Here is a 26,399-nt window from a genome sequence, read left to right on the forward strand (position 1 = left end):
GAGAAAAGGTAGTCGATGAATATATAATTAACCCCTCCACCGTCCCCAAATTCCTAACTTTCGCGGTTACACCGCTTATCAATGCTTCATGAACCATACACCGCTTCAATGCATTAACTTTCCATTCATGACATTAGAATTAAAGTGTTATGGTTATATTTACTATATTATTATTATTATTATTATGAACTGAAACAATACAATACTGCATTAAGAAACCTGGGCTTAATTTGTCCGAAGCGGTCCGAAGGTGAGGCATGAAGCCTGAGGCCTATACGTACCGTATTGTTGCAAGACCCGTAACACCGATGCTTTTGATATTTGATGGTCATTTTAACAATCGGTTTGTTTGTTTCACACTGAATGAAAAACAAAGGTAGAGCATGGCGATTGTGATATATGACAGGTTCGACAATATATTCGGCCCAAACGTAATTGGAATCAAAATGGCGGTGCGTGGAGTCAGCCGCTGTAATGACATCAGACGTAATCACATCACCCTGTCATGTGACCAGATCCTCAGCTCTGATTGGTATACATTTCAGGGGACATACGGATGGACAAACACTGTTCTAGACGGCTTTACCCTACGGGTTACACCGTTAAAAACCGGAGTGAAAACTGAGTACTCCCTTTCAGCGCACGTCATCTCACCGGGGCCCCTTCGTCATCTCCGGCCCCCCTTCGCTGCCCAGCGATGACGTCATACAGCACCCCCTTTGGTGCCTGGCGATGACGTCATGCAGTGCCAAAATTTAGGCCAAAATTGCTGGGAACTGACACCTCAATCATCAATGCTATCATCTTTTTGTGCTTTAGTACTAAATCCGGTCGCCGTACTTTGTTTTCTATGTTTACGTTTAATGGGATCATTTGGTCATACGTGAGCATTACTTCCTTGTGAGTGTGCCATCAATTGGATGGACATTAAACTGGGTGCCCTGTTATAGCCCAGCATTAGTTGATGGACAAGATCCCATGGTATCCTTCGCGAAGAGTAGACGAGCTGTCACCTCAACCATGAACAAATTAAAAATTCCTGCTATTACTTCCAAAGGTATTGGGGGCTGGGGGTGGGCATTGCATCAGTGACACAGCTATGTCCAAAGAAAATGATGCTGCCCATAGCTATGTGTTGCATATGAAAGAAGGTGGCGGTGCTTTGTTCTGTACAAACAAGATGGAGATCCAACCCAAGACGTAGCTTTTATTTGAATTGTTTTTTTTAAACAGCTACACAGGCAAACAGTTCATATTGTTGCCATTCCAAACACTTGGGACAAAATGAACCTCCATATAATATTTTGGGACGTAATTATGCATTTTGTTTTATTTTCTTTTGTAAAGCAGCCAAAAAAATGACTTTCATGGTAAAGAACCATAGGGACAAATTCCTTCGTATTTTTGGTAAACAGCTGAGAAAGACTGCTACACAGTCTTCAGTAACAGTTATTCTCATTTTTGTGCATTAAGAGGTAGTCTGGGCCTACGCTTTGGCAGTAAGAGTCTATACAATGTTCTATTGACGCATTCTGGGCTCTCGAGGCACATCAGATGAAACAGGAAATGTGGCATTCACAAAGAATTGCTATTTACCCGTGCGACTGTTGTTTGGTCGATTGCCAAACGTGGCCACCGTTGCAAAATTGCTCAAACAGCAAAGGGTGAATGCACCTTGTGCTCCAGCAGGGGCATCACACACATCACGAGAGCCAGGCTTTCGACTCGGCTGCAGCGGTACGCTTGTCTGGCGGCTTTTTCCAAGTTTCCAGCTGGGTTCTCAATTCATACCTACAAGGGAAAAACCTACACACTCAGCATGCAGCAGACTATGCTAATGGAGACAGGACATCAATATTGATATTTCAATGAGAATATGAGGCTGGCCACATAGTAGATATGTGAGGAAGAGGGGCAAAGGAGATGGGAAAGAGAACTGTGACAGAGAAAAAAATTGTGGGAAGGATAAAGGGAAAAAAAAAAGAAAAGAAAGGAAGGAAGGGAAAAGGGATTTGAGAAGAAAGGAATGTGACGGCAATGGGGGAATGCGAGAAAGGAAAGGAAGGGGGAATGGGGAAAGCAAATATTCACCATTTTGTGTATGTCATGTATCAGGCATATTTAAAAACTTGAATGTGTAAATCACATTCTCCCAATTGATCGATTAAAATACATATTTTTTTCTTCAGCAAAGAACCAACACAAAGCTCGTTATAAACAAAGTTTAATAACTTTGGGGCAAGTCTGCGCTTAATACATCGTTCAAGCCATGCTGTGCAAAGGTGGACAGCGTTACACTTCTTCATAGAGCACCATGTCTGGTTTCCTTCGTCACACGTATCCATGCATACCAGACCGGAAGAGTCTCAAATGTTGAGCCTCAAATCACATTTTAAAGCATCAAATGCATTCCTGTCTTTAGATGTGTAAAGCGCATTGTAGCAGGTAGCAATACTACCAGTGATGTAGTGTTGTAGAAAGCTGCCTTATTTGACCTTTTATGAAGAATTGCTGTAAAATTTGTTGCGACCGAGCAGTAACTCCTACAAGAACGGTTTTTAAGACCAGTCTGAGGCTTCAGGTCACATGAAGTCTATTTTAAGTGTTAAAGTCACAGATTTGGAGGGTAGACCTGAGCAAGAAGAAGATGACGCGGAGGGTCAACTCAAGATTTGTTTGCCGAATATTGTGACCACTCAACCGAGTACCTGCAACCGTGTAGTTCGTATTTTGATTACACCCTGTCGCATACGCACACAATGCTAATTCCTTCATCATCTCCCACACACTCAAAGTTAACAACCTCAACCACATTTTAAGGCAATGGCTTCCATTCCTCTCGAATCCGACCCCTCCCCTCCCACCATCTTCCTACACCCACCCCTTACTCAAAAACATTTATCAAGTAAAAGCGATCATTGTCTAGGGCAAAAAGCCAAATTACTTAATAATTAAACAAAGAGTTAAGTTTTAGGTAAAAAAAACACCAAGTGCGGTTGAAGAATACAATCGGTTGTAAGTAAAAAGCCTGGTTGCAGTGCACTCGCACTCAATAAAATGGGTGTTCAACCCTCCAAAAACAAACCCCAATACTTTTGGCAAATAGGGCGGCTGGAGAATGCAGCACGCACAACAATGGTACAAAACCTCATGTTTCAGCCCAAATAAGGTAACGCCGAGTGTCCTCTCTAAACCCCTCTCCTTTAACTCGGACAAGCTTTCGTGTCGTGGCACAAGCTTTATGGAATGTAAATATTTCTCTTCTAGGAAATTGCTTAACAACAGTACCGACTAGAAATATGCTGTCAAGGTATGATAGAGAGAAAATATATATAAAAGAAAGAAAGGAAGGAAGGAAGGAGGGATCACTGCAGGACATCGAAGCTGCTGTCGGGAAGCACACAAATTCCGAGCTTCATCTCAGGCCATTCATACACCTTCGGGAGCTGAGCCTGGGGAAAAGAAAAGATAAGGCAACAAGAAACTTTCCTTAACTCCTTTCAAGACACTTTATATATCAGTGCATGCCACTAAACTCTGCATGTTCTCAAGTCAACAGTAGTGTTACTGCCAATTGGCATCAAAACTGGTTGTTTGGTTGATTTGCGGTCTTCATCCGACTACCTTTTTTTTTTTTTAAGCTGCTGCTTTTATGGATCTTTCCTGGTTATTTTACCATATTTTCATAGCATGGTTTTGTTTGGTCTCTTCTGGTGCAGCTTTCGATTTACCAATGGACTGATTGAGTGATGTGGCGAAATTATTATGTAAAGCAAAGTGGGCTGCAGTTTTTGTTAACAGTTCCTGCAAATTGGGGATGAGAGCTGTAATTGCAGATATGTCAAGCACAAGCCCTAAAATGCTCAAAGTAAACAAAAACAAACAAATATAACAGAAATCGACAAAATTGAACAGGCAATTTTATGGTGCTGTCACCAAGCAATGCCTTCTACACAGGTGTGGCCCATGTGTTAATTAAACAAATAACATCCCTGCATGCTTAGGGTCATATATAAGAATGCTGCACAGGCATGGTTGCCTATAATTATGGCTGAAAGAGGAGACCCCTCCCTCCCCCAATGGCGCCATCCACAGAGCACGTGTGGTCGCCCAATGGTTTGATGAGCAGGATACTCATGTTATCCATATGTCATGGCTTTCTCAGTCACCAGATAATAACCTAATCGAGAATTTATGGGATATTCCTGAAAGACGCCTGAGACAGCATGTTCCACCTCCATCAACAAGTGTGAGTTGATTGACTTTCTAGTGGAAGAATGATGCCGCACCGCTCCTGTAGAATTCCAGATGATGGTTGACTCGGGCCATACTGGTCGCATGTGGTGGCGAAACACCCTATTAAGTGACTTTACATTGGTGTTTCCTTTTTATCCACCAACTGTACGTAAAGCCGAGTGTTCACATTTTGCACAAATTTTAGGCATTCGGGCACTTCTTCAGCATTTAAATTCTCCTTTAAAACTACAGACTTGGCATTTAATATGGAATATATTTTTTTTCTTGACTTGGGTTTACTTTCTGAACTCGGTATATCAATCTGGTGAGTTTCTTTTACGCTTCGGTGATTTCTTTGTCAAAAGAACAATGTCACTGATTGTCTGTCGCAGCAAGAAGTCAATAACAGGATTATATCACAGGTGGCGTGACAAAATGTACGGACAGGTACATTTCACGATTGGCTTCATAATCGGGTATATAAGGGTTGTTGCGTTCTGTATTAGTGGAAAACAACTGCTGCACGTCTACAAAAGTTATTGCCGCTTCCCCTGGAGATGGTCCGTCAACTCGACAATGCTGTTTGTCATTTAGTGGTGGCTTTATGAAATTCCGGCATGAAACAGCGTGCTATTGCTTGGCAGTATGGCATCACTCAAGGTCAGGTGTCAAATATCCTGAAACAAAATGCTCAGAGGGGTGTCCTTACTCCAATACGGAGGCCAGGACGTCCCCGCAGAACCACAAGGAGGGATGATCGCCAGCTGCACCGGTTAGTCCGCAATGGCTGTATCAAGTCAGCTAATCGGATTTGGGCTGAGCGGCAGCAACTGACTAATGTGCCTGTATCCAGAAGGCTAGTCAACCAACGACTGGTTCAAGCAGGCTATCGTGCCAGGCATCCCCTGAGAAAGCCATGCCTGACCAGACAACACAGCCAGCACCGATTGCAGTGGGCCAGAGAGCACCGTCAATGGCAGCCAGGACACTGGAATCACGTGATCTTCAGTGACGAGTCTAGATTTCTGGTCTATCGTCAAGATGGCCACGCCCGAGTGTGCAGACAAGTGCATGAAGCCTACAACGAAGATTGTATAGTGCCAAGAGTCCAAGCTGGAGGTGGTGGGGAGACCCTTTGGGCTGCTTTTCATGCAGAAGGCAAAACTGACCTGGTTGTTCTGAATGGAAACCTGAACCAGTTCAAGTACAGGGCTATTCTGGAAGAAACATTGCTTCCATTTGTTTGTGCGGCCTTTCGAGGAAACTTTGTCTTCCAAGATGACAATGCACGGCCTCATCGTGCTCGCATGATCCAACACTTTCTTGCTGACCGTGGTGTAGAGCATATGGAGTGGCCTGCCATGTCCCCGGATATGAATCCGATAGAGAACTTGTGGGCAGAATTAACGCGTCAAATCGACCACTTGGACCAGCAGCCGACCTCTGTGAGTGAATTGCAGCAGGCTATTGTCACTGCATGGCAAGCAATTACTGTCCAAACCTTGGCAAATCTCGTGAACAGCATGCCTCAACGTGTACGTGCTCTCCTGAATGCTCGTGGGGGTTACACGAAGTACTGAACTGTAATTTTACTGTCCGTAATCCCAGTTGTAATTTAACTTTTGTTTTTGTTAAAAAAAATTTTGGCTAATGTGCAAAATAAAGAGATAATTCTGGAAAACGTTCAGAAGTTTAACACAGTACTGTCCATGAATTGAGTTCGATATCAGTTTACATCACTTTCAAGGATCAATTTATTTGCTTCGAAATGTCAAATGTGGTTTTTGTTTCTTTTAAAGGTCACATTAACAAAATCTAGAATAATTTCAACGTAATTCCAATGAACGTTTGGTTCTACGTCATCTTGAAAAGTAAGTTCACCCCCACAAAAAAAATATTCCATATTAAATGCCAAGTCTGTATTTAATAAATTAAGTCTTGAATGCAAAAAAATGGGGCACCGATTCTCCACTAAGTGCTGGGATCAAGAAGTAAAGGCATAATGCCAACCTGTGAAAACACTGGGCATAAACTGGAAAGAAAGAAAGGAAGTAAAAAGAAGGAAGCAGACTTCAGGAAAAATGGTTTTGAATGCTGTGAAACTAATGCTCTACCACATTTTCAAAATTTATTACCTTTGCCACCGAAGGTGGGTGGAAGTTGTGTTTTCACCTCTGTCTGTTGTCTGTGAGCACAATATCTCAAAAAGTTATGGATGGATTTGGATGAAACTTGGTGGATAAGTTGGGTGTGTGACAAGGACGAATCTACTTGATTGTGGTGAAGATCGTTACAATAATTTTTTTCATTTTTTAGGTGATTATTCACAATTGCGTGATAGGGCTAAAAACGACATACAGCATGAAAAGTTGTGGACGGATTATGACAAAACTAGGTGGATGAGAACAAGCGATTAGATTTTGGTTGAGGTTCGGATCCAGATCTGGCCTATCAGTGGGATACAAAGCGTAAACTGTTCAGCCTAGCGGAGGTATGCGCTCTACCAAATGCCGTTCTAGTTTGAAATTAAACCAAAATGTGAATCGTACTAAAATATGCAATTTGGTGTCTGTCTGTCTGACGCGATTTTTGACTGCGATACATTCGGTTGTTACTTACCCATCTCAACCAAACTTGACAGGGAGACCGAGGGCCACACAATGAAGGTTGTAGCAATTCAACTACCCCCCCCCCCCCTCCCCAAGGGTGTTTACCCCCACCAAGCGGGTTGTGTGTTGAGGTGTATATCCATGTTAAGATAGCTTTATCGTGGTGTTTTCCAAATCTGCTTCAAGTAATAAAAGTATTAACAATGCTAATAGCATAATATTTATGTTATTACAAAACAATATTAATACTGATAATACCCCCACCTCCCAAAGGGGTGTTTCCTCCTTGAACAAATGTCATGTTGTGTATAAATAGCTTATTGTGGCATTTTCGTGGGAGCAAAGGCCTCCACCAGAAGTAAAAATATTATAAACCACAAACACGCATGATTACATTTTTAACCAATTGCTAATGCTGTTGAATACGAAACCGAAAGAAATTTGGAGGAATCCCCACATCCGTGACGCAATCTATACTGATCACAGATCACATTGACGAACGCACCTGATCGAAGATCTACAATAGTCTATATACCCCACAATGATTAGTAACATGACCCTTCCTACCACTTCCATGGCATTTTTCCAAGGCTGCTTCTCATAACAAAAGTAATATCAACACTAATGATAATAGCATAATATTAATGTTGCACAACGATATCTCCACTCCCCAAGGGGTTTTGTGACTTGCGATGTTGTCCCCCCTCACGCAAGTAAATTTTATTATCAGGAATTTAGAATGGTGAGGCACAGTCTCATCTTTTCATTGACCTGATCTAACATAAGTAACGGTCATAATATTTGGCAGTAATAAGGTTAATAACATGACTCCCCCTGTCACTCCCATAGTGAGCGGGTGTACTCGTTTCAAAAATCGAGAATAACTACATTTGATCAACATGCACCATTAAACAGTAACTACCAGTTGGTGATTTTTGCAGCAACTTATTTGTAAGCTCCATGTATCATCCACTTTTGGCGGTGAAGAAGAGTTGTGACATCAAATACAGTAGAATACTGCTTGATCATGTATAGCCTGGTGTTGGCTTAGCGGTTAGGGTGCCGGCTTGGGATCCTAGTATCCTGGGTTTGAATCCCGGTTGATCGCTGAATTAACACCAGGGGGGTTGACTCAGCCTGTCATCCTTCCGAGGTTGGCAAATTGATTAACAGTTCATTGGTAATTCAGTGTGTGTCGCAAGAGGCGACTAACAGGGTTGGCGGCAGGAAGGGCATCCGGCCATAAAACATTGCTTCAAAAAGGGGACCAAGGTGCCCAAAAAAGGCCAACCCCTGCTCTGCTGGGAAAAATGGCCTCCAAAGGTAGTTTTGTTTGTTTCATTGCCTGATCATGTGGTTACGTTCCACCGGCTCGTGTGATTGGCTAAAATGTGACAAAGGTGCAATAGAAGTTCCAATGGGAATAACAGGGTTCAGTTCCACAAAACAATGAAGTTGTGCTTTTACTCTACAATCCATATAACATAATACAAATAAATAATATAATGCAATTCTACAGTAGATACAACAATAAAAATAATAATAATAATACTACAAAATTCCAATAAAATTTGTCAACAAATTCCTGCTATCTCTCTTAAAATTTCCTTGTGCAGCCCTTACCTAGAGTGGCTTTTGGTCTCATGAAGGGTGAGCTCAATTATAAATTAAAAATTAAACGATATATATATACATTGTAACACACCCAATCACCCTAAGAAGTTACACGAGACTGGCACAGATAAAAGTCCCAAGACGCCAAGCAGAGACATTCCACACCCGTGACGGGTTCTCGGTGCACTGAGGAGTCATTACCTCCGCCACCAAGGGTGGATGGCGGTTATGTTTTCACCCCTGTCTGTCTGTTTGTTTGTGAACAATATATCTTAAAAAGTTAGGGAAGGATTCTGACGAAATTTGGCAGACGTAGTGCATGTGACAAGGACAAAATGATTCGATTTTGGTGAAGATCCGGATCCGGCTTCTATAATTTTTAAGTGATTCTTCACCATTGAGAGATAGGGCCAAAAACGATACATAGCAGGATATCTCAAAAAGTTATGGATGGATTTGGACGAAACTTGGTGGACCGGTTGGGTGTGTGACAAGGAAGAATCGATTCAATCTTGGTGAAGATCCGGATTCGGCTAGTAGAATTTTTAAAAGTGATTCTTCACCATTGGGAGATAGGGCCAAAAACTATACAAAGCAGGATATCTCAATGATTGGATGGATGATTTTGATTAAATGCGATTCTGTATTGTGATTTGCTGGTCTACTCTGGGATTTCTGGTCTATCCCTGGTGTTGGCTTAGCGGTTAGGGTGCCGGCTTGGGATCCTAGGATCCTGGGTTCGAATCCCGGTCGATCGCTGAATTAACGCCAGGGGGGTTGACTCAGCCTGTCATCCTTCCGAGGTCGGCAAATTGAGTACCAGCTTGCTGGGATGAATGATCATGGTGTGTACCCCGATTTAGAATAGGTACACCGTATCCCTGCGCATGGTAAGAGGCGACCAAGGGTTGGCGTCAGGAAGGGCATCCGGCCATAAAACATTGCCTCAAACAGGGAACCATGATTGTCATGGGGCCCGCAAGGCTAACCCCCGCTCTAGCGGGGAAAATGGCCTTAAAATGATCATTCATTCTGGGATACAAAACGTAAACTGTTCACCTGGCGGAGGTATGCTCTCTACTGAGTGCCGTTCTAGTTAATTAATTTAACCACACAACGGTTTTAGCATGCATATTCAGTTCTATGGGGAATTGATTACGCTGGAGGATGATCAAGGTGCTCAAAAGCAACGTGCCTCACAGCTCATATGAGGTTTAATAGATTTATGGGATGGGGCACAGGAAGCGAAAATGAATATAAATTACAGAGAAACACAGTCGGCACTCTTAACCTCAATGGCAATGAGTTCAAATAGCCATTCTTAATCTACTCTCACACGGGCAGACTCGGGCAAGGACACAGAATGTAAAGAAGAGTTGACCGTGGTATGTGGTGTTGATGTGTGGGATCTACCCTTCGTTGAGTGTGGGGAGGTGGAACACAGTCTGGGCAGAGATGCCAATGGCGCTTTACAGCAAGCTCGCATTTCAGATCCTTTTTTCGCCTTGCAGACCCTTCTCCACTGGTTTGACATCTTGTCTGACATGCCAGCCATCTCTCCATGAATCCCTTGTGCACGCGCTCACCATGACAACTCTCTGCGCCTCTCCCATGTGTGTCTCTGCCTTTTATAGTCCGACCCCCCCGAAGGGAGGTCTCTCCCACCACCTTGCAAGTTGTTGTGCATGAGCTCTATAGTGCTGAAATAGCACACATGGGCACGCCATCTCACAAGAGCATGTGCTGGGGTTCGCAGCTAGCTCACGTGGACGCACCACGTTGAAGTGCAATTGTATGGTGTGAAAGGACAATCTGGGTGATTTGAGAGCTGAACACAAAGGGACAAGAGGAAGAAGAAGAAAAGAGATAGACACAAGGGTGGGGATGACAAGAAGGCTGCTGGGAAATCCGTTCCAGGTCGTTTTGGAGTTTAAAACACTTAAGAGAAAAGGTAGTTGATGAATAATTAACCCCTCCACCGTCTCCAAAGTCATTTTCGTAACAATATGTACATATTTTCATAACAATATAACAATTTGTCAATTTCAGAGGCAAAGTATTGCTAAACTGCAGGTTCGTGCTGTCAGTCCGGTCAGGGGTCAAACCGAAACAAGACAGCTCCTAAAGGAGTGCGCAATCCTCCGAGCTATCCTGCCAGGCCTTCACATCAATACAGTTTCAAATTTGATCAGCTCAATAGCCTTACCTCGTCCAATGTCACTATATCCTCCATGTCTGCCAGTAGCTGCTGTACAGCATCTGCTGTGAGCATAACCTAGAAATGGCCAGAATGCACAATTAGTCATTCATGTCAAGCTTTGAGTGAACTTTGTTCAATGGTACATTATTATCTGGCTAACATAATACCTATAGTGCACATATCAAATAAATTCGACACCTCTTTGTCTACTAGTAGAACATGCTTTCTATCTCTACCAAGGTCAGATTTTGCTCTGAGTTATAAGGCAACTCTTTCCTTATAGTCTTCGTGACTACTGCTCCATATGTGGCCTAACTCTGTATATCAGGATTATCACATTTGTTGATACTTCACTCGGACATCCCCTATTGCTACTTAAAGTTAATAGTGAGCGTTTGTTTATGTATCAACATGCAAAGAGAAGAAAGAAAGAAGAAAACATTTCATCATTCCAATCTGTTTTTCCCAAAGCCAACATGGTGACTAAGGGTGGGTCAAACCTGGAGCCATGCCCCGTGGGTAGCGTATGGCTGGCTCTCACTCGCCAAAGCTCCTTCAACGCCTGTAGACACCAAAGTTATGGCAGTGGGGCCAGACACACTTTTAAATGTGAAGTGTCTGCCATGGAGCAAACGTCCCCTGCAAAAAAACGCAACAATGAGGTGCTCATCAATGGAGTCAAATTCAGTACTTACAGTGCCTTCAGAAAGTATTCACACCCCTCGTCTTTTTCACATTTTGTGTTACAGCTTGAATTTCAAATGCATTAAATTGAGATTTTTTTTGGCACTGATCTTTACATAATACCCCATAATGTCAAAGTGGAATTTAAAAAAAAAGAAATTCAAACAAAGTAATTAAAAATGAAAAGCTGAAATGTCTTGAATCAATAAGTATTGAACCCCTTTGCTCGATGACACTCCTTTGGTCATCCTTGAGATGTCGCTACAACTTGATTGGAATCCACCTGTGGCCAATTCAATTTATTTGACATTATTTAGAAATATATACAAGGTCCTACAGTTCACAGTGCATGTCAGAGCAGAAACTCTACCATGAATTCCAAGGAACTGTCCGTAGAACTCCGAGATACAATTGTGAGGAGGCATAGATCTGGGGAAGGGTATAAAACAATTTCTAGAGTGCTGAAAGTTCCCAAGAGCACAGAGAGCTCCATCAATAGGAAATGGAAAAAATATGGAACTACCCAGACTCTTCCGAGAGCTTGCAGTCCGACCAAACTGCAGAAAAGGGCAAGAAGAACCTTGGTCAGGGAAGTGGCCAAGAACCCAATGACCAATCTGAGAGAACTACAGAGAAACCAGCCATAAACAATTCACAATCTAACACTTCCTCAGGTAAATACCAGTGCAGTTCTTTACCTCTACTGTCACAACTTGCAACAAATAAATAGTTACTCTGGTAATGCCAACGATGAAAGCATATACACCATAAAAATGCTTGGTCAAGGTAATATTTTAAATAAGTTGTCACCCGATCATGATCGGGTTACCTAAACCTTAGTCAAGCATCAGGAAGATTGTTGTTGGCCAAGATGGTCACAAATATATTACAAACAGTGGAAATGAGGTAAACAAAACCAACAGGGTAGTGGGACAGATCAGAGGGACAATTGGAGGAAGAATGAGTGAGAGGAAGAAACGCCCAGAAAAAAGTCCGAGCCCAGACATGGACGTTTTCCACATGCAGCAAAAATTAACTCGTGATTGCAGCATGTCAATGATCTGGGAATTTATCCTTATGCCCTACCTAATTAGCATAGCTCCACCCCTCGCATGGAGACACATATACACTGACATGGACATCCGACTCTAACTTAGATACATCGAAGTGGCTTCACAGCATACAGAGCACGTTAAACCTACACAATTATATCTCAACTAAGGTATTTCATTACCTACCCCCACACACGTAACAATATGTTTCTTCTTTGGGGCTACTCCATTACCTGAGAGCAAGTGGAATCAAAGTGGCTGCTTCTACATTGAAATGCAGCTGTAGATGCTCCAAGTAGCATGTGGGTGCAAGTTCCTGAGGTAAGGCTTCTGAGTCTTCACTCCCCAGTCTCCTGTCAATGTCTGCAAGCCTATCCACACACAGGGCGCAAACTCAATGAGAAGCCTTGGAGCTTTGTTTTAAAGCACACAAGGCTTTAGCATATGCCTTTGTATATCCCTTTAGCAGTCAGCCAACCTTGCCAGGTCCTGCTCATCTGCAGATTGATTGCGGGTTGGGAGCGAGCCTTTTCTGATAGGGGGCAGAACAGCCTTCTGAGAAACAGCTAGGCCCTGTGTCAAAGCCTCCTTGATTTGCATCGTGTCTGAATATCATAGTTGAGAAGGTAGAAAATGGCACAATAAACAAAAGGAGGGGCAAAGAGGACAGAAAGTGAAATGAATAGGAAAAACAGAATGCAAATTTCAACTCAAAACAAAGAGTTGATCCTCTAGGTCTCCCGCCTTTTGGGTTGTATGATGAATAGGTCTGTGTAATATGAAAGTTAGATCATGAACGGTTTTGAAATATCGCGTACACAAGCCAAGTTCCTGAGATGGTTGCCAAGGCAACAAAATTCAGTCAGTCACCTGCAGATGCAGAGAATCGTTCCGCGCCTGCAGACACAGAGCGCCGGTCCGGGCCTGCGATTACATCTGATGCCATTACGGCGGTGCTGCGGCTGACTCTCCACACACCGACATTTTGATTTATATGCCGTTCATGCCGAACATATTGTCGAACCTATCATATATCACAATCGCCATGCTCTACCCTTACGTTTTTCATTCAGTGTGAAACAAACAAACCGATTGTTAAAATGACCATCAAATATCGAAAGCATCGGCGTTACGGCGCTTCCAACAATACGGTACGTATAGGCCTCAGGCGTTATGACTCACCGTCTGCTTCGGACAAATTCAACCCAGGTTTCTTAATACAGTGGTATCATTTCAGTAGTATCGTTTTCATAATAATAATAATAATATTAGAGTAAATATAACTATAACACTTTAATCCCAATGTCATGAATGGAAAGTTGATGGATTGAAGCGGTGTAATCGTGGAAGTAAGGAATTCACCTCGGTTTTTTAAAAATAATATAATTTTCGTAATAATAACGTAACGTTATTATTATAGTAAATCTAATCGTAACACTAATCCCTTTGTAGTGACTGCAAATGTACTGAAGTTAAATCTTATATATATATATTAAAGTAGCGGCAGTTTTGGGTCCGGCCGTCATGCTACGTCATGACATATATGATGTCATTACGGCGTAAACACCCACTCACTTCGAGAGCGATAGGAGAGGGCATTCCTCTTTGGGGTATATAAATTACAGTCTCTCCATGGTCGGGTCTTAAGAACATTGGATATGTGGTCATTTACCAAGTTTCTTGTGGAGAGATCGCCAAGTGGTTTAAACATTCGAGCAAGCACTCCATTCAAAACCCTTAAGGAACGACTGGCTTGGCAAGCGCTAGCTAGCTGCTTGGTAAATGAGCACACCTCCAACCCTTGTGGGGTACATAGATTAAGGTAGATCTTCGCTCAGTTCTGTAAGTAAAACTTACCTCACGGATGTCGGGATTCCTCAAAATGTCTTTGTTTAATGTTATAAACAGCTTTAACGACTGTTTTAAAAGCTTAATGTGTGTTTGTGGTTTATAATATTGTTGTGGTTTTTAGAACCCTCCACTTGGTAAATTTTTGTAAATGTTCCCTTATAAATAATCCCCAGTAAATACTCCCATTTTTGGTGTAAAGGTCAAAGGTCGCACCCTAGTTAGGCCACGAGCAACACGTAGGACACCCTAGATTCTTCTTTAGTTATTTCATTAGTCTATGTTTCAGTTAAGGATCTGTTTCCAATAGTTTGACTCTGCGTTGTATTAATCAAATAACCTAGGCCCCTTCAATTATCCCCAATCTCTCTCTCTCTCCAGAGTGCCAGTAGCCGTATTGCCGTCGTCGCTGCCTTTTGGTTTGTTCCTGCCCGCCGCCATTACGCACGCGGTTAAGTGGGAGAAAAAGGGAGGAGCGGCCAGGAACATAGGCGTGGCCCCATCAACGTGTCACGAGGGGAGGTACCAACGAACCCTCACAACCAATCCGGGCCGAGGCGTGTTCACCGGTAGGCGGAGCAAAGCGGACGCGGCTTGATACGCGAGGCTTGTGATAAAAGCACAAGTGCAAAGCCCTTTCAACCGCAGAGAGCAGATGCGGGGGAGATCGGCAAATGCGAGGAGAGAAGATCGGCAAACTTGTGGGAACAGTGCAGAGGTGGCGAATATAAGAACATTGCGCGGAGGATCGCTTGGGACGATCGTGTGATACGAATTGCCGTTGGTTTTGAGAGCGTTTGGCACGCTATACGTACGGAGATCCCCCGCCCCTCGCATTTGTAAGGTCCGGTCGCGCGCCAACGACACCAGCTGCCTGCCATTCTTCACGGTGGACCCGGAGCCTGGAACCATCTGCTTGGACCCTTCTCTTCCTTCCCACCACCCCATTCGTGTAAGTGTGTTTGTATTGTCATGGGCGTGTTATATAAGAGTGTATAAGCTTGCCCTATGTCCTTTTATTTCCTCTTCTTGTATATTCCCTTCTTTCGATTCCTCTTTTAGATAGTTAATAAACCATATTTGTTCTTCCTTCACCCTTCTTATTCTTTGGTTTCCTCTCGTCCGATCGTCTTTGTCTTTTCCCCATTGAATATCGGTGGCACGATATGGGAACCGCTCAGAATTGGGTTAGTCTTTTTGCTAACGGCTCGGATCGTGGATTGCTAAACCGCTCGGCAATTACCATCACATCCGCGGTTCAAGCAGGGACTCATCTCCCTGCTTTGCGGAGAGATTGGTGAAGGTATTTGGGAAATCTTTTACCAATCACCCTGGCCAATCTCGCCCCGCAAAGGAGCGGGATAGTTCCAGGACCGGAGACGGCCAGCTTAAGACAAGGGGATTAACCCCCCCTTGCTAACGGGAGTGTCGTACTTCGAGAACCGTAACAATATTTTACAAGCCCGGCTACGCCGCTGTTAGACTTTTGGGCTTTTTTTATTTCACTCCAACTCTTCTGGTTTTATATATATTTTATCTTGTAAACAATCTTTGATTGTAAATTACGAATATGTATGCATGTGTAATTCAGCCTTTGGCTGCCAGACATGCTTTTAATAAACCATTTTTGAATGATTGATTGATTACAAGTTGAGGTGTGGGTGGATCCGTGATGTGACTGTTCTTGTGAAGAATGGCTATCACATTGTATGAGCAAAGGTAGGCCTATTAATACATCATTGACACAGATTAATGGTGGCAGAGCAGACAAGCATGATGTTATATATAGTATGTTATCATAATGTCTATCTGCTCTGCCATCTCCTGCAATCCACCTGGATGTTTATCCAGCCCCAACGCTTTATTTTATTTTGTCAATTCCAAGAAAGAAACCAACTAATGTGAAAGACAACTAAAGAGATAATACCGGAAGATGTGATGCCCAGTTTAACGCCCATCCGAGGGACGGCAAATATTAATCACCCTGCCTCTAAAACACCGGGCTGACAGTTTATGGCTGGGTCGGGATTAGAACCCAGGTTAAACAGCTTAGAGATGAGTGTGCGGCCATCCTGACAGCCCTTACCACTGGAAGACAGCCGACGGGGCTTGGGGGACTCCTCTTCTCCATCCACAGAAGTCCTTCCTTCCTTGGTCTCCAACTTTTCACAGCTTTCCCATGCGCAACGAGCGCTCACCCCACTGAGGTTTGAACCTTCACTCGCTACACCGCGCTCCAATCTATCCTGGAATGCAGCGCACATTGAGGGCACTGTGGTAGAAATGCCAAAGAAAAAAAAAACTAAGCATTTACAATCCAGTCACTGGAGGCAAACGTTATAACTGCGTAACCCACTCGGACGTACCTGGAGCTGGGGGTCCAACTCGAAGATAGACTCTCCTCGTCTCATGTCTGTCACAAGCCACGTCCCGCCAGCCCTACATACATGCACACATAACCGATAAATGTGAAAGTACTTTTACCTTGCTTATCAAAAGTGTGAATGAAGAACGGAATGGCTAGATGGGTTTTTGTATGTACGAATCACATTGTACATGAGAATTGAATGATTACGGTACTTTTCCGTTGTATTTGGCTTTAATGACGTTGGCTGTCATGTGGCTCACGTGGCTGTTGGCTCTCAAAACATACTTTGCACATTACAGAGAAAGGAAGTACAACACCTCGTACACAGATGATCTGACCATCCATCAACTATAAGGTAGCAAAAACAAACAAAATAATAATAATAATAATAATAATAATAAAGGAATTACAAATCAAAACAGAACTTGGCCACCAGACAAAGTCATATTGAGGTTAGACAGTCAGCTCGAGATCTAGTAGATCAGTGCTTTGATTCGACCCTAAAAGTCATACCAAAGATTTTACAAATACAGTCACAACTCTGAAATCCGAATTCCTTGGGACTGAACTGTATTCGGATTACAGAACTGCTCAGATTTTAGAATATGAAACTTTATTTTGTATACAAAGTCTAGGTTCGTGGAAGAGCTATAGCACTGAATGGATTAGGATGCAGCAGAACAAAAGTGAAAGCAGTGACAGTGGAGAGTGGGGGGGGGGGGGGGGGGGGGATGGGGGAGGTGGGGGAGGGACACCATCAGTGAGGGCAAAATAGAGGGAGAGCAAAAGGAATGAGTGGTTGGGGAGGACACAGGCTTTGTGAAGAGGTTGAACTACCACAAAGTTTGTTTTCAATGCCTTGTTGCTCTCAAACATTTCCTGAAGAGTCATTTGTTTCATGAAGTTCGGTTTCTCCTTCATTGGTTTGTCTTGGGCAAGGTAGTTTCTCTTGGGCTCGAAGTTTTATTCCCTGATCAATGGTCATCTCCTTTGTTTTCCTTCAGTCACTTTCACTGTCATCATTATTTTCTTAATTGGGACTCCAATTTGGGGTTAATAACCATGTCGGCAATCTTTTCATCTATCATCTGCCAGATCACTAGTGCTTCACTGTCGCAATTCATCCACTCCACGATGTCATCTTCATGCAAGTCCTTGGGCACTTCAGTGTTCATACCCTTGGCATAATGTATCAATTCTGATGAATCAACCTTCTCACTTGAATGTTTGAAAACCTTCAAAGTCTTCAGTACCGGAGGTCAGGACACTCATTTTTGAATGTTGGTCGTGTAGAGTCCCATGCACATACAAATGTCCAAATATAGCTCTTGATAGTGAACTCCATGCCAATATCATACCAGCAGACAAATCGGTATCAATCAAGCAGACGACATATTAATGAATTTGTCTTTTTAATACTTTTTTTTTTTTTTAAGTTCAGAATTTTGTTCTTTGTTCTGATTTTGGAATTCCAACTTTGTAGTTTTCACTGTAGTATGTGCTGCTTTCCTCGTCTGATTCTCAGCATTCAGAGTAAAGAGCATCGTTTGGAATCCATTGGGAGGAGGAAATTTCTCCTTAATCACCAGGTTAGTGCGGTGAGGAACGTAATATCACAATATGGCGTCGTTAGCACCCAGAGTGCTTTGGAAAGGTACGTCATTGTTTTGTTTGTCTGATGCTTGATATTAAAATAAGTCAAATTCAGTGTGTGTGTGTGTGTGTGTGTGTGTGTGTGTGTGTGTGTGTGTGTGTGTGTGTGTGTGTGTGTGTGTGTGTCAGCTCTATTACGAGCCTTAGCCCATGTATTAACTAGAGCAATGCGACTATCGCCAATATGCCTCCTCATAGTCCCTGCCCATGACAATCGGTAGATGCCCTCGTTCACTGTCCTAAGAATAAAGAAGTTTGGTTTAAATCCCTTCAGCTGTTTTGAAGAATCACATTTTCACCAGACAGGACAGGTTTCACATCGATCGGTGAAGAGGTTTCAGAGAAGGGTTTAAAAAAAAATAATATTGGCTTTCAAGCTAATATGGCTGCCAAACCACATGACATGTGACCTTAAAAAATGTAAACTCTGCATATGTATGGGTAGGGGATCAGGCTTGTGAAGTTTTGTGTTGATCGTATAAGGTGCATTTTTTATCCAAGATGGCTGCCAAACCACGTGACCTATGATGTCATCATTTTCAAACTATATGTTACAATGGTATTAGATGACATTTGTACCATTTTGCATCGATAGGGTAAGCGGTTTGAGAGATATAATTATTTAATATCTTTCTTCAATCCAATATGGCTGTCACACCATGTGACCTATGATGTCATAAATGTAATATTTCAATACAAATGGTCAGAGATCATGCACATGCAATTTCACGTTTTTAGATTTTTAGGATAAGGAATTCGATTAAAACATTTTTTGCTGGTATACCACTTCACCTATGATGTCATAGTCATCATTATCATGCTTTTGTTCCCTATTGGGAGTACTTGACAATGTGCCAAGTTTCAAATTTTCCCTTTCAGCGGTTTCTTCTAAATATTTTTTATTAATACTTGCGTTTAACAACCCCAGATGGCTGCCATACGATGTGACCAATGACATCACAATCATCATAAAAACATTCTACATGGGTGTCACTCCCACCCTGAAAGTTGTTTCAATGGGACATATGGTTGCTGAGAAAAACTAGGTTTAGCCCGTACAGACGGATGGACGTACGGACGGACAACCCAAAAACATAATGCCTCCAGCCACCTTCGGGTGCGAAGGCACTAAAAAAAAGGGAAAAAAAAGAGAAAAAAAAAGCTAACAAGTTGAAATCGTATCTTGTTATTTACCCACAATGGTTAGCTTAAACCTTGGGGAAAAAGAAAAAGATGGATAAAAGAAAATGGATGCACAGGGGAGTAGGCCAGGTTTCTTACGGTGGAACCGAGCGGATCAATTCAATAATTCCTGCTCCGTTCCACTGTTGAGCAGCTCGAAGCTCCTCGTTACAGACACCCACCACCTGTAAACACAACAACGATAATACTATCCACAGCACCATGGAAAACACATTATGACTTTTGTTTTACCATAATGGTAACTACATTCTGTGGCGCTGATGCTGTGGCAAATATAAACAACCCTCTGTAACACGGGCCTCTATAAAAGATTTTCTATCCTTTCTTGGATAAAAATGTTAACACTTTGTACCTGTAGGAAGGAAAGCGAGCCCAAAGGGGTGTGCAAGGAGGGCAGTTGAGGCTCGGAGGCAAGAAGCATGTGCTGGATACGAGACTCGCTGCCATCCAGAGGGGCATGCCAACTCACATGGTCGCCCGCACAAAGGCTGCTCTCTGTATACACCGACAAAACAGTGACAAGATGAAACACCACTTCGTATAATCCTAATTAGGTATCATCGAGTGTAAATATCTTCCAAGCGTGAGATCTGTATAATCCTAATGAAGTACATTAGACTTCCGACTCCGGGTTGCTCCACGCATGTTGCTGGTTTTTGAGTTGCTCTCCCCAGATAAACAAAGCTACATTTCCTGGACCAGATCATTGTGTTTTACTGTTTTATTTTAATTCCTGCGATGCTCATTTGCTTTTCTTCTAATTATCTGTGCCAAACCATGCCTTGTGTTGAATTGTCGAAGTGTGTGCCTTCCCTCGGATGTACGTTAAACGGCGCGTCTCGTCTGCCAGCATTCGTTGGTGGATGTTAAAGATCCCAGCTGTCATCTGCAGCTCGATGGAGTACTGCTCTCCCCTCTAGGCTGGCTCCCCCTGCTGCCTCACACCTTGCTCAGCTTGATGCCGTGGAAACATCAGGCCTTCAACATCATTGTAATCTCCCACACTGAAGCCGAGTCGATGGGCCGGTCACTTTGCAATTACAGACAGGTTGGTGGTCTCTCCGTCTTCTGCCACCTCCTTTCTGGTCTTGCACCCTCTGCCTTCTCCGAGCTTTGCCCCAACCCCCTTCTAGGTTTCTTCATGGTGCACATGGTCAACCAATACCCCATTTCTAGATAAACTCCCACAATCCAGAATCTCTGCTCACCTCCACTCGTTTGTCCTCTTTATTCCCACATGTTAGTGCGGTGTTAGTGCGGTGTTACCGATGCCTCATTTGAAGCTGCTCACCAGCACTTCCATTCACACTGCATCATCTGCTCTGTCTACTCCCTTCTAAAACTCACGCTCCTCCGTCTTCCCTTACACTCAGCGCTCCCCCGTCATTATCAAACACCAAGCTACTACGTCCCCACTACAGGTACCAAGTCTCTTACTTAAATCTTGTCACCCATAGTCACCTCTAGTCCCTATCAATATAACCAAGCCCTCCCTGGCTCGGTTGTCATAGCCACCCCATAAACTACTGCTCATGTGCCCCGGTAGGACGTGAGGGATGGTGGATTCACCATCCCTCTACATCGGTCATCTCCCACTATCACATATACCCATCACATATACCCATCACATATACCCAACTTCCACATTCTTTTCAATCTCATTTTTCCCTGCAGATCTTTAAAACAGCTGTTCACCACCATTTTAGATAATTTCTCCCATCTAAAACCATGATCCTTTCTACCCTTGTTAAACTATCCTTCCCACAAATATTTTTCCCAGTTTTACCCCTACCGAGAGTCTGCTTTTGTGTCCATCTTGCCAACCCGCCCACCCCCAATCCCACTTTCCCCTACCCCTCATCCTTAACTGCACATCCCTTGTTTGGCCATCTCCATCTATGTTGTCCCTGAGCCTTGTTGTTGACGTTTCCCCTTTCAGCTGTTAATTTGGTTCTGTTGCGTCTTGATCCGTTCTGTGTTCTAGCTCCACAAGTCTAGTCTCTGTAAATACAAAAAAATGGAATACTGTACTAGCCTCTGTGAAGGCTTGTGTTTGTCTACATCGAAGAAAAAGGTAAGGGATGCATTTTGGAGTGTTTTGGATGTGGTGATGATTCGTGTGCAGCCTGTGGCTGCTAGTTGCATCATTTTTCTGGGGGCATGGCTGCCGCAATGCCTCTCTATTACCAGTCATCCGGGTACTCATTTTGCCAACCTCGGAATGATGACAGGCTGAGTCAACCCACCTGGTGTTAATTCAACGAGAACGACAGGGTCTCAAACTCAGGACCCGAAGATCTCAAGCCAGCCACCTTAACCATTAAGCCAACAAACACCAGGCTTGTTTTGTATGTACTGTATGTACGTACAAAACATAAAACGAAAAATTCATCGGTGTGGTTGCTGCTGTGGGAAACTAGATGCAGCTGATGCTTCAAACAGCTCTGACAAAGAGTCAAAGCTCAATATATCAGCCACATCTTTCCAACAGCGTTCATAGAACACTTTACCCCATGCAATCTCAGGAAAGAAGGACATGGGGAGACTATTTATACTCTCACTTTGAGTTTCCCAAAGCACGATCTACCTTCGTTTTGTTCATGAACCTTGCATATGTGACTGGTAATCACTGGTAATCACTGGTAATCACACATTGCTATGCGCTGCCATATTTATCAGAAATATTTATTCTGCCCTCAGGGCATGATGGCAAATGCTGATTCTCACAGTTACTCTGCCCTCAGGGCATGAATATTTTCCCCCAAGTCCTGCTGCCTAATGGTAAGTTTCTAAAACTGCCAAAAAGGCGATTTCTGTTGTACAGTGTTCAAGTAAATAATTAAATTGAAATAAAATAGATATTTTAAAACCTGTTGAAAAATTTTTTTTGGAGGTTTACCGCAGTTGATGCAGCATCTTTTACACCACTCTATCGAACACGTTACATTAGTTTTTCATGTCCTTTATAACATTCTTAAAAACAGTAAGTTTCCAGTTTGGAATGATTTTTAATTTTGTTTCACTGCCAGACAAGCAGACAGAGTAAATGCACGATCGGGACCAATACTATACTACCTGTAGTATAGTTTTACTATACCTACATTATAGTTTTACTATACTACAGGTTTGTTTTCCGATTAATGTTCAAAACACAACATTCAATTCTAATCAAGTTCCTGGATCATAAACTGACATTTGTGGATGGACAGACAGAAGTGAACCGATTGCTTAACCCACTTTTCGCTTCGCATGCACAAAGTAATAACGCTTATTAACTTTTAGATGATTAAATACGTCGTTGATCTTTGAGTGTGACTGACTTAATATGCATCATTAAATGATACTGCACCAAATTTTCAGCGCGTAGTTACGACACAGGTTCCAAAGTATTCTTAAACTCATCCAATGGTCTTGCATCATACCAGACTGGAAGACGTATCTTGCCAGCCCTTGCAGCAACTCGGCCGGCCACGTTGGTGGTGCAGTCTCACCATCCTCCCGTTTGAGCCGGCACGTGAGCTCGAGACCAAATCCTGAGAGGCCATCCTCGGTTGAGCGACTGAGTGAGGACGTACACAGAGGTGGATAAAGGAGGGTGATTCTTTAAGTCTCAGGGAACCACAAAAGGTGAGAAGATTACAGGAACTTGTTATTACAGGAAGCAAGGGAAATAAATACGCACTTGTGTACCCTTCCATCTCCATGCAGGTCACTGAGCCCAAAGGTGATGTAATGCCAGTGCTCAGGAATACCCAGCTTTGGATCACCCAGATTACGGTACATGCTGATGTAATCCAATGGGTCAGGTCCTCCCAGCCTGTGAGGAAGTTAAAATGAAGCAGAAATAGATGCAAAGAGTTACGATAAACAAAAACATTCAAACAATGCCAAAAATTTCTTAAGGAATTAAAGTACGACATTTGTTACGATTAGAACATTAATATCCTAACATCAGGTATTCATTTTTGGTTTTAAACGCACAAACATTGACTGCAAACTTGTGCATATCCTCTTTTAGAAGAGAGTAAGTGCAGTCAGCAGACACCAAGCTACACTCGCTCAATGACAGGAACTTGCAGTAAAATAAATTATATTCAAAGCAGCAAAATACTACAGGTTGGACGCTGGCCTCCAAGTCGTCTAGCCTGGGTTTGAATCCCGATCCAGCTAGAAACTGTCATCCCGCTGTTTCACAGGCAGAGCGATTCATCAATGTGTGTGCCGTCCCTCGGATGGACGCTAAACGGACGTCCCGTCTGCCAGGGCCAAGGGGCCTACTCCTGCATCAAAGTTCCTTGTAAGGGAACTCTTCTTATTACTGTGGGGCCCCGCTATTCGTGGGGGATACGTACCTGGAAAATCAGTGAATTGCAAAACCGCAAAAAGCAGGGCATTGTTTCAATGGGAAAAGGGGAGATAGGTTCCCGAATCACGAAAATCCGCGAATAGAGAGGAACAAACCGCGAATGGCGAGGCAAAACCCAAGCATGTCAATGATAATCCGCGAAGGTCAATGAAGATGCTGGCAATGGCGAGGCAAATCCCGCAAATGTCAATGAAAATCCGTGAATGCATGCCGTGCCAGTTTCATTGGGGAAAAGGGAGACAGCTAATTGCACCAATAGATACTGTGGACTGTGGAGCGTTTTCATTGTGTACAGTAAATCGTGGGATGACGTGCTATGCAGCCGGTGGAAGATCCCACGAAACTCTCGATTGTAGCGCGGCTAAAATTTGCGGCTGTGAAAGCCATGAAAACGCAAAGCATACAGCAGAGAATGTAGAAGCAGGTCATGCAGCGCAGCTCGTAAATGTTTTTTTGCGCATGTCCACCTGCTTTATGCATGGTTGGTGAAAGATGGGTTTTAAAAATTTGTCAAGCTAGCGGCCAATGAAATTTATTTATTTTTGCCCCCCTGAAAAACCTCAAATTCGCGGAACACGGAATAGGGAAAAAACCCCACGATTTCACGGAACACGGCAGTGAATAGGAAAAAAAAACGCCAATTCGTGGGACACACTTGCGGGAATAGAGAAACTGGTCACATTTTATCAACCATGAATACGTGGAACCCGTGAATAGCGGGGTCCGACTGTACAATTAAATCTCTGCTGTATGCCTCTCCCTAGTCTTCAATCCCCTTGCTAAACTAAAGACTCCGATTGAGACAAGAGAACGTCGCAACTCAACATCCGCCACAAACTCTGGTGTCCCTCACTGATCACATTCTGTCCGCACCTTAGCCCTCCATACCCCAGCGTGTTCAGGCTCGATTCTTCATCAGCGATGGGCTCAGTTGGCATCGGTGTTCATATTCTCAAATACTACTCTACTGATATTGCTTCTCCTCCGTATGCTCTTTAGCAATCTCCCGTCAACAGGAAGTCCACAAACATCACTGCCGTCCAAAAGAAGGGTGCAAAAACAGATCCTCTGACCTACAGATACGGGTTGTGTTCAGTAACCAAGCAGCAGACCCATCTTTGACCATCAGTTAGGATTCCGTCGTGGTCATTCAACTCTGCTGCTGATGCTGCTTCTCTCTCAGCAATGGCCAGATACCTCAAGTATTGATGGATCTATCTCCTGCAGTGGACACGTCATGATGTCCTGCTTTGCCGCCTGAGGTATAGACAACTGTCTTCACATCGAACTTTATGACTTTTCTCCTCGTGTAATCAACCCGTAGACTGAAAGGATGGCCTAGAGGTACACATACTCAACTCTAAACTGTTTTACCTGGGTTTGAATCCAGACCCAGCTATAAACTGTCATCCCCAGTGTTTCATCAGGTGTGTGTGTGTGTGTGTGTGTGTGTGTGTGTGTGTGTGTGTGTGTGTGTGTGTGTGTGTGTGTGTGTGTGGTGTTTTCCCTCGGATGTACGTTAAACTGCACATCTCGTCTGCCAGAAGTTGTTGGTAGATGCTAAAGATCCCATGGTGTCCTTCGCTAAGAGTAGGCAAGCAATAGCCGGCATCCCGAACAAATAGCCAGTCCATGCCCTTTCCACCAGAGAGCACTGCATCAGCAGCACTGCTGTGCCCTCAGCCAATGATGCTACTCCTCAGCGCCTTGTGTTGCATGCGAACGAAGAACGATCAACACGTAGTCTGAATGAAAGACGAACAACAAAATTAGCGAAATTAAAACAACAATTATCGTCGATCCTCAGGCCTACGGTATTAACTAGCTTCCAACATACGAAACACGCACCTGCATCCGTACACCAAACAAGTCGAGGCACGCTGAAATGTTTTTCGTCTACCTCGATCAGGCACAAAGAAAATCGAAAAAAACTCACCAAAACTTCACGATGGCAGTGACCTGCAGCGGGTTCTGCTGGTCCGGGTAGAGTTGACTGCATGCTTCGTAAACTGCCCGCAGGCCAGGCGGCACTGGTGGCACCACTAGGCCCACCGCCTCCATTTACGGTTTTACACCGGAGTCCGGAGCAGGCCAACGTTGCCATGACGACGAAGATTTTTCAAAGTTGTTGTTTCACTTTAACAAATTATTCATTTTAATATCTTTCGCGAATTTTACCTTACTGGTTGTATTTCCGGCGATAATGATTGTAAGACGACTCGAAAACAAAAAAAATCGCTGCGGAGGATTGTCGCTGTATTGGATGTGGTTCTCCCTCTGTAGACCCTTTTCGCCCCCTGGGTCATATTACATTATTAGTTCGGACATTTTACGGTATCTTTCTATTTGTATAATACCCTTCATGATTTATTTATTTCTAATTATATTTTTGATTTCGTGTCGCACGTCGGTTTCCGAAGAATGTGGTGTAATAAAACAGGGCGGTGGAATTCGATGTAATTGTGTTAGTGAAGGAGCTGCGCTCCAACGCGAGTCGAAAGAATTGACGCGACCAAAGACGGAATTCGTCCGAGTTGCTTTATTGAAACAAAACAGCTCAGGTATT

The 26,399-nt window shown here is 43.3% G+C and overlaps 1 protein-coding gene across 2 annotated transcripts; it reads right to left on the bottom strand.

The window, feature by feature from the left end:
* Positions 1-1,341: 1,341 nt before the first annotated feature.
* On the bottom strand, positions 1,342-25,937 carry LOC137418085 (suppressor of fused homolog). Of its 2 annotated transcripts, none has more exons than XM_068104045.2 (12): positions 25,770-25,937; positions 23,150-23,284; positions 22,890-23,026; positions 19,820-19,962; positions 19,546-19,631; positions 16,610-16,682; positions 16,330-16,489; positions 12,874-13,000; positions 12,629-12,766; positions 11,160-11,298; positions 10,666-10,734; positions 1,342-1,791 (listed from the first exon to the last, which is right to left on the bottom strand). In XM_068104045.2, the coding sequence occupies exons 1-12, from the start codon at positions 25,892-25,894 to the stop codon at positions 1,786-1,788; spliced, it is 1,338 nt and encodes a 445-aa protein (XP_067960146.1). In that variant the 5' UTR covers positions 25,895-25,937; the 3' UTR covers positions 1,342-1,785. The 2 variants fall into 2 exon arrangements, with proteins under 2 accessions (XP_067960146.1, XP_067960145.1); XM_068104044.2 differs by lacking the exon at positions 1,342-1,791 and adding an exon at positions 2,209-3,452.
* Positions 25,938-26,399: the final 462 nt, after the last annotated feature.

Source organism: Myxine glutinosa, chromosome 1 (assembly GCF_964187855.1).
Source record: "Myxine glutinosa chromosome 1, kmMyxGlut1.1, whole genome shotgun sequence".
Taxonomy (NCBI): Eukaryota; Metazoa; Chordata; class Myxini; order Myxiniformes; family Myxinidae; genus Myxine; species Myxine glutinosa.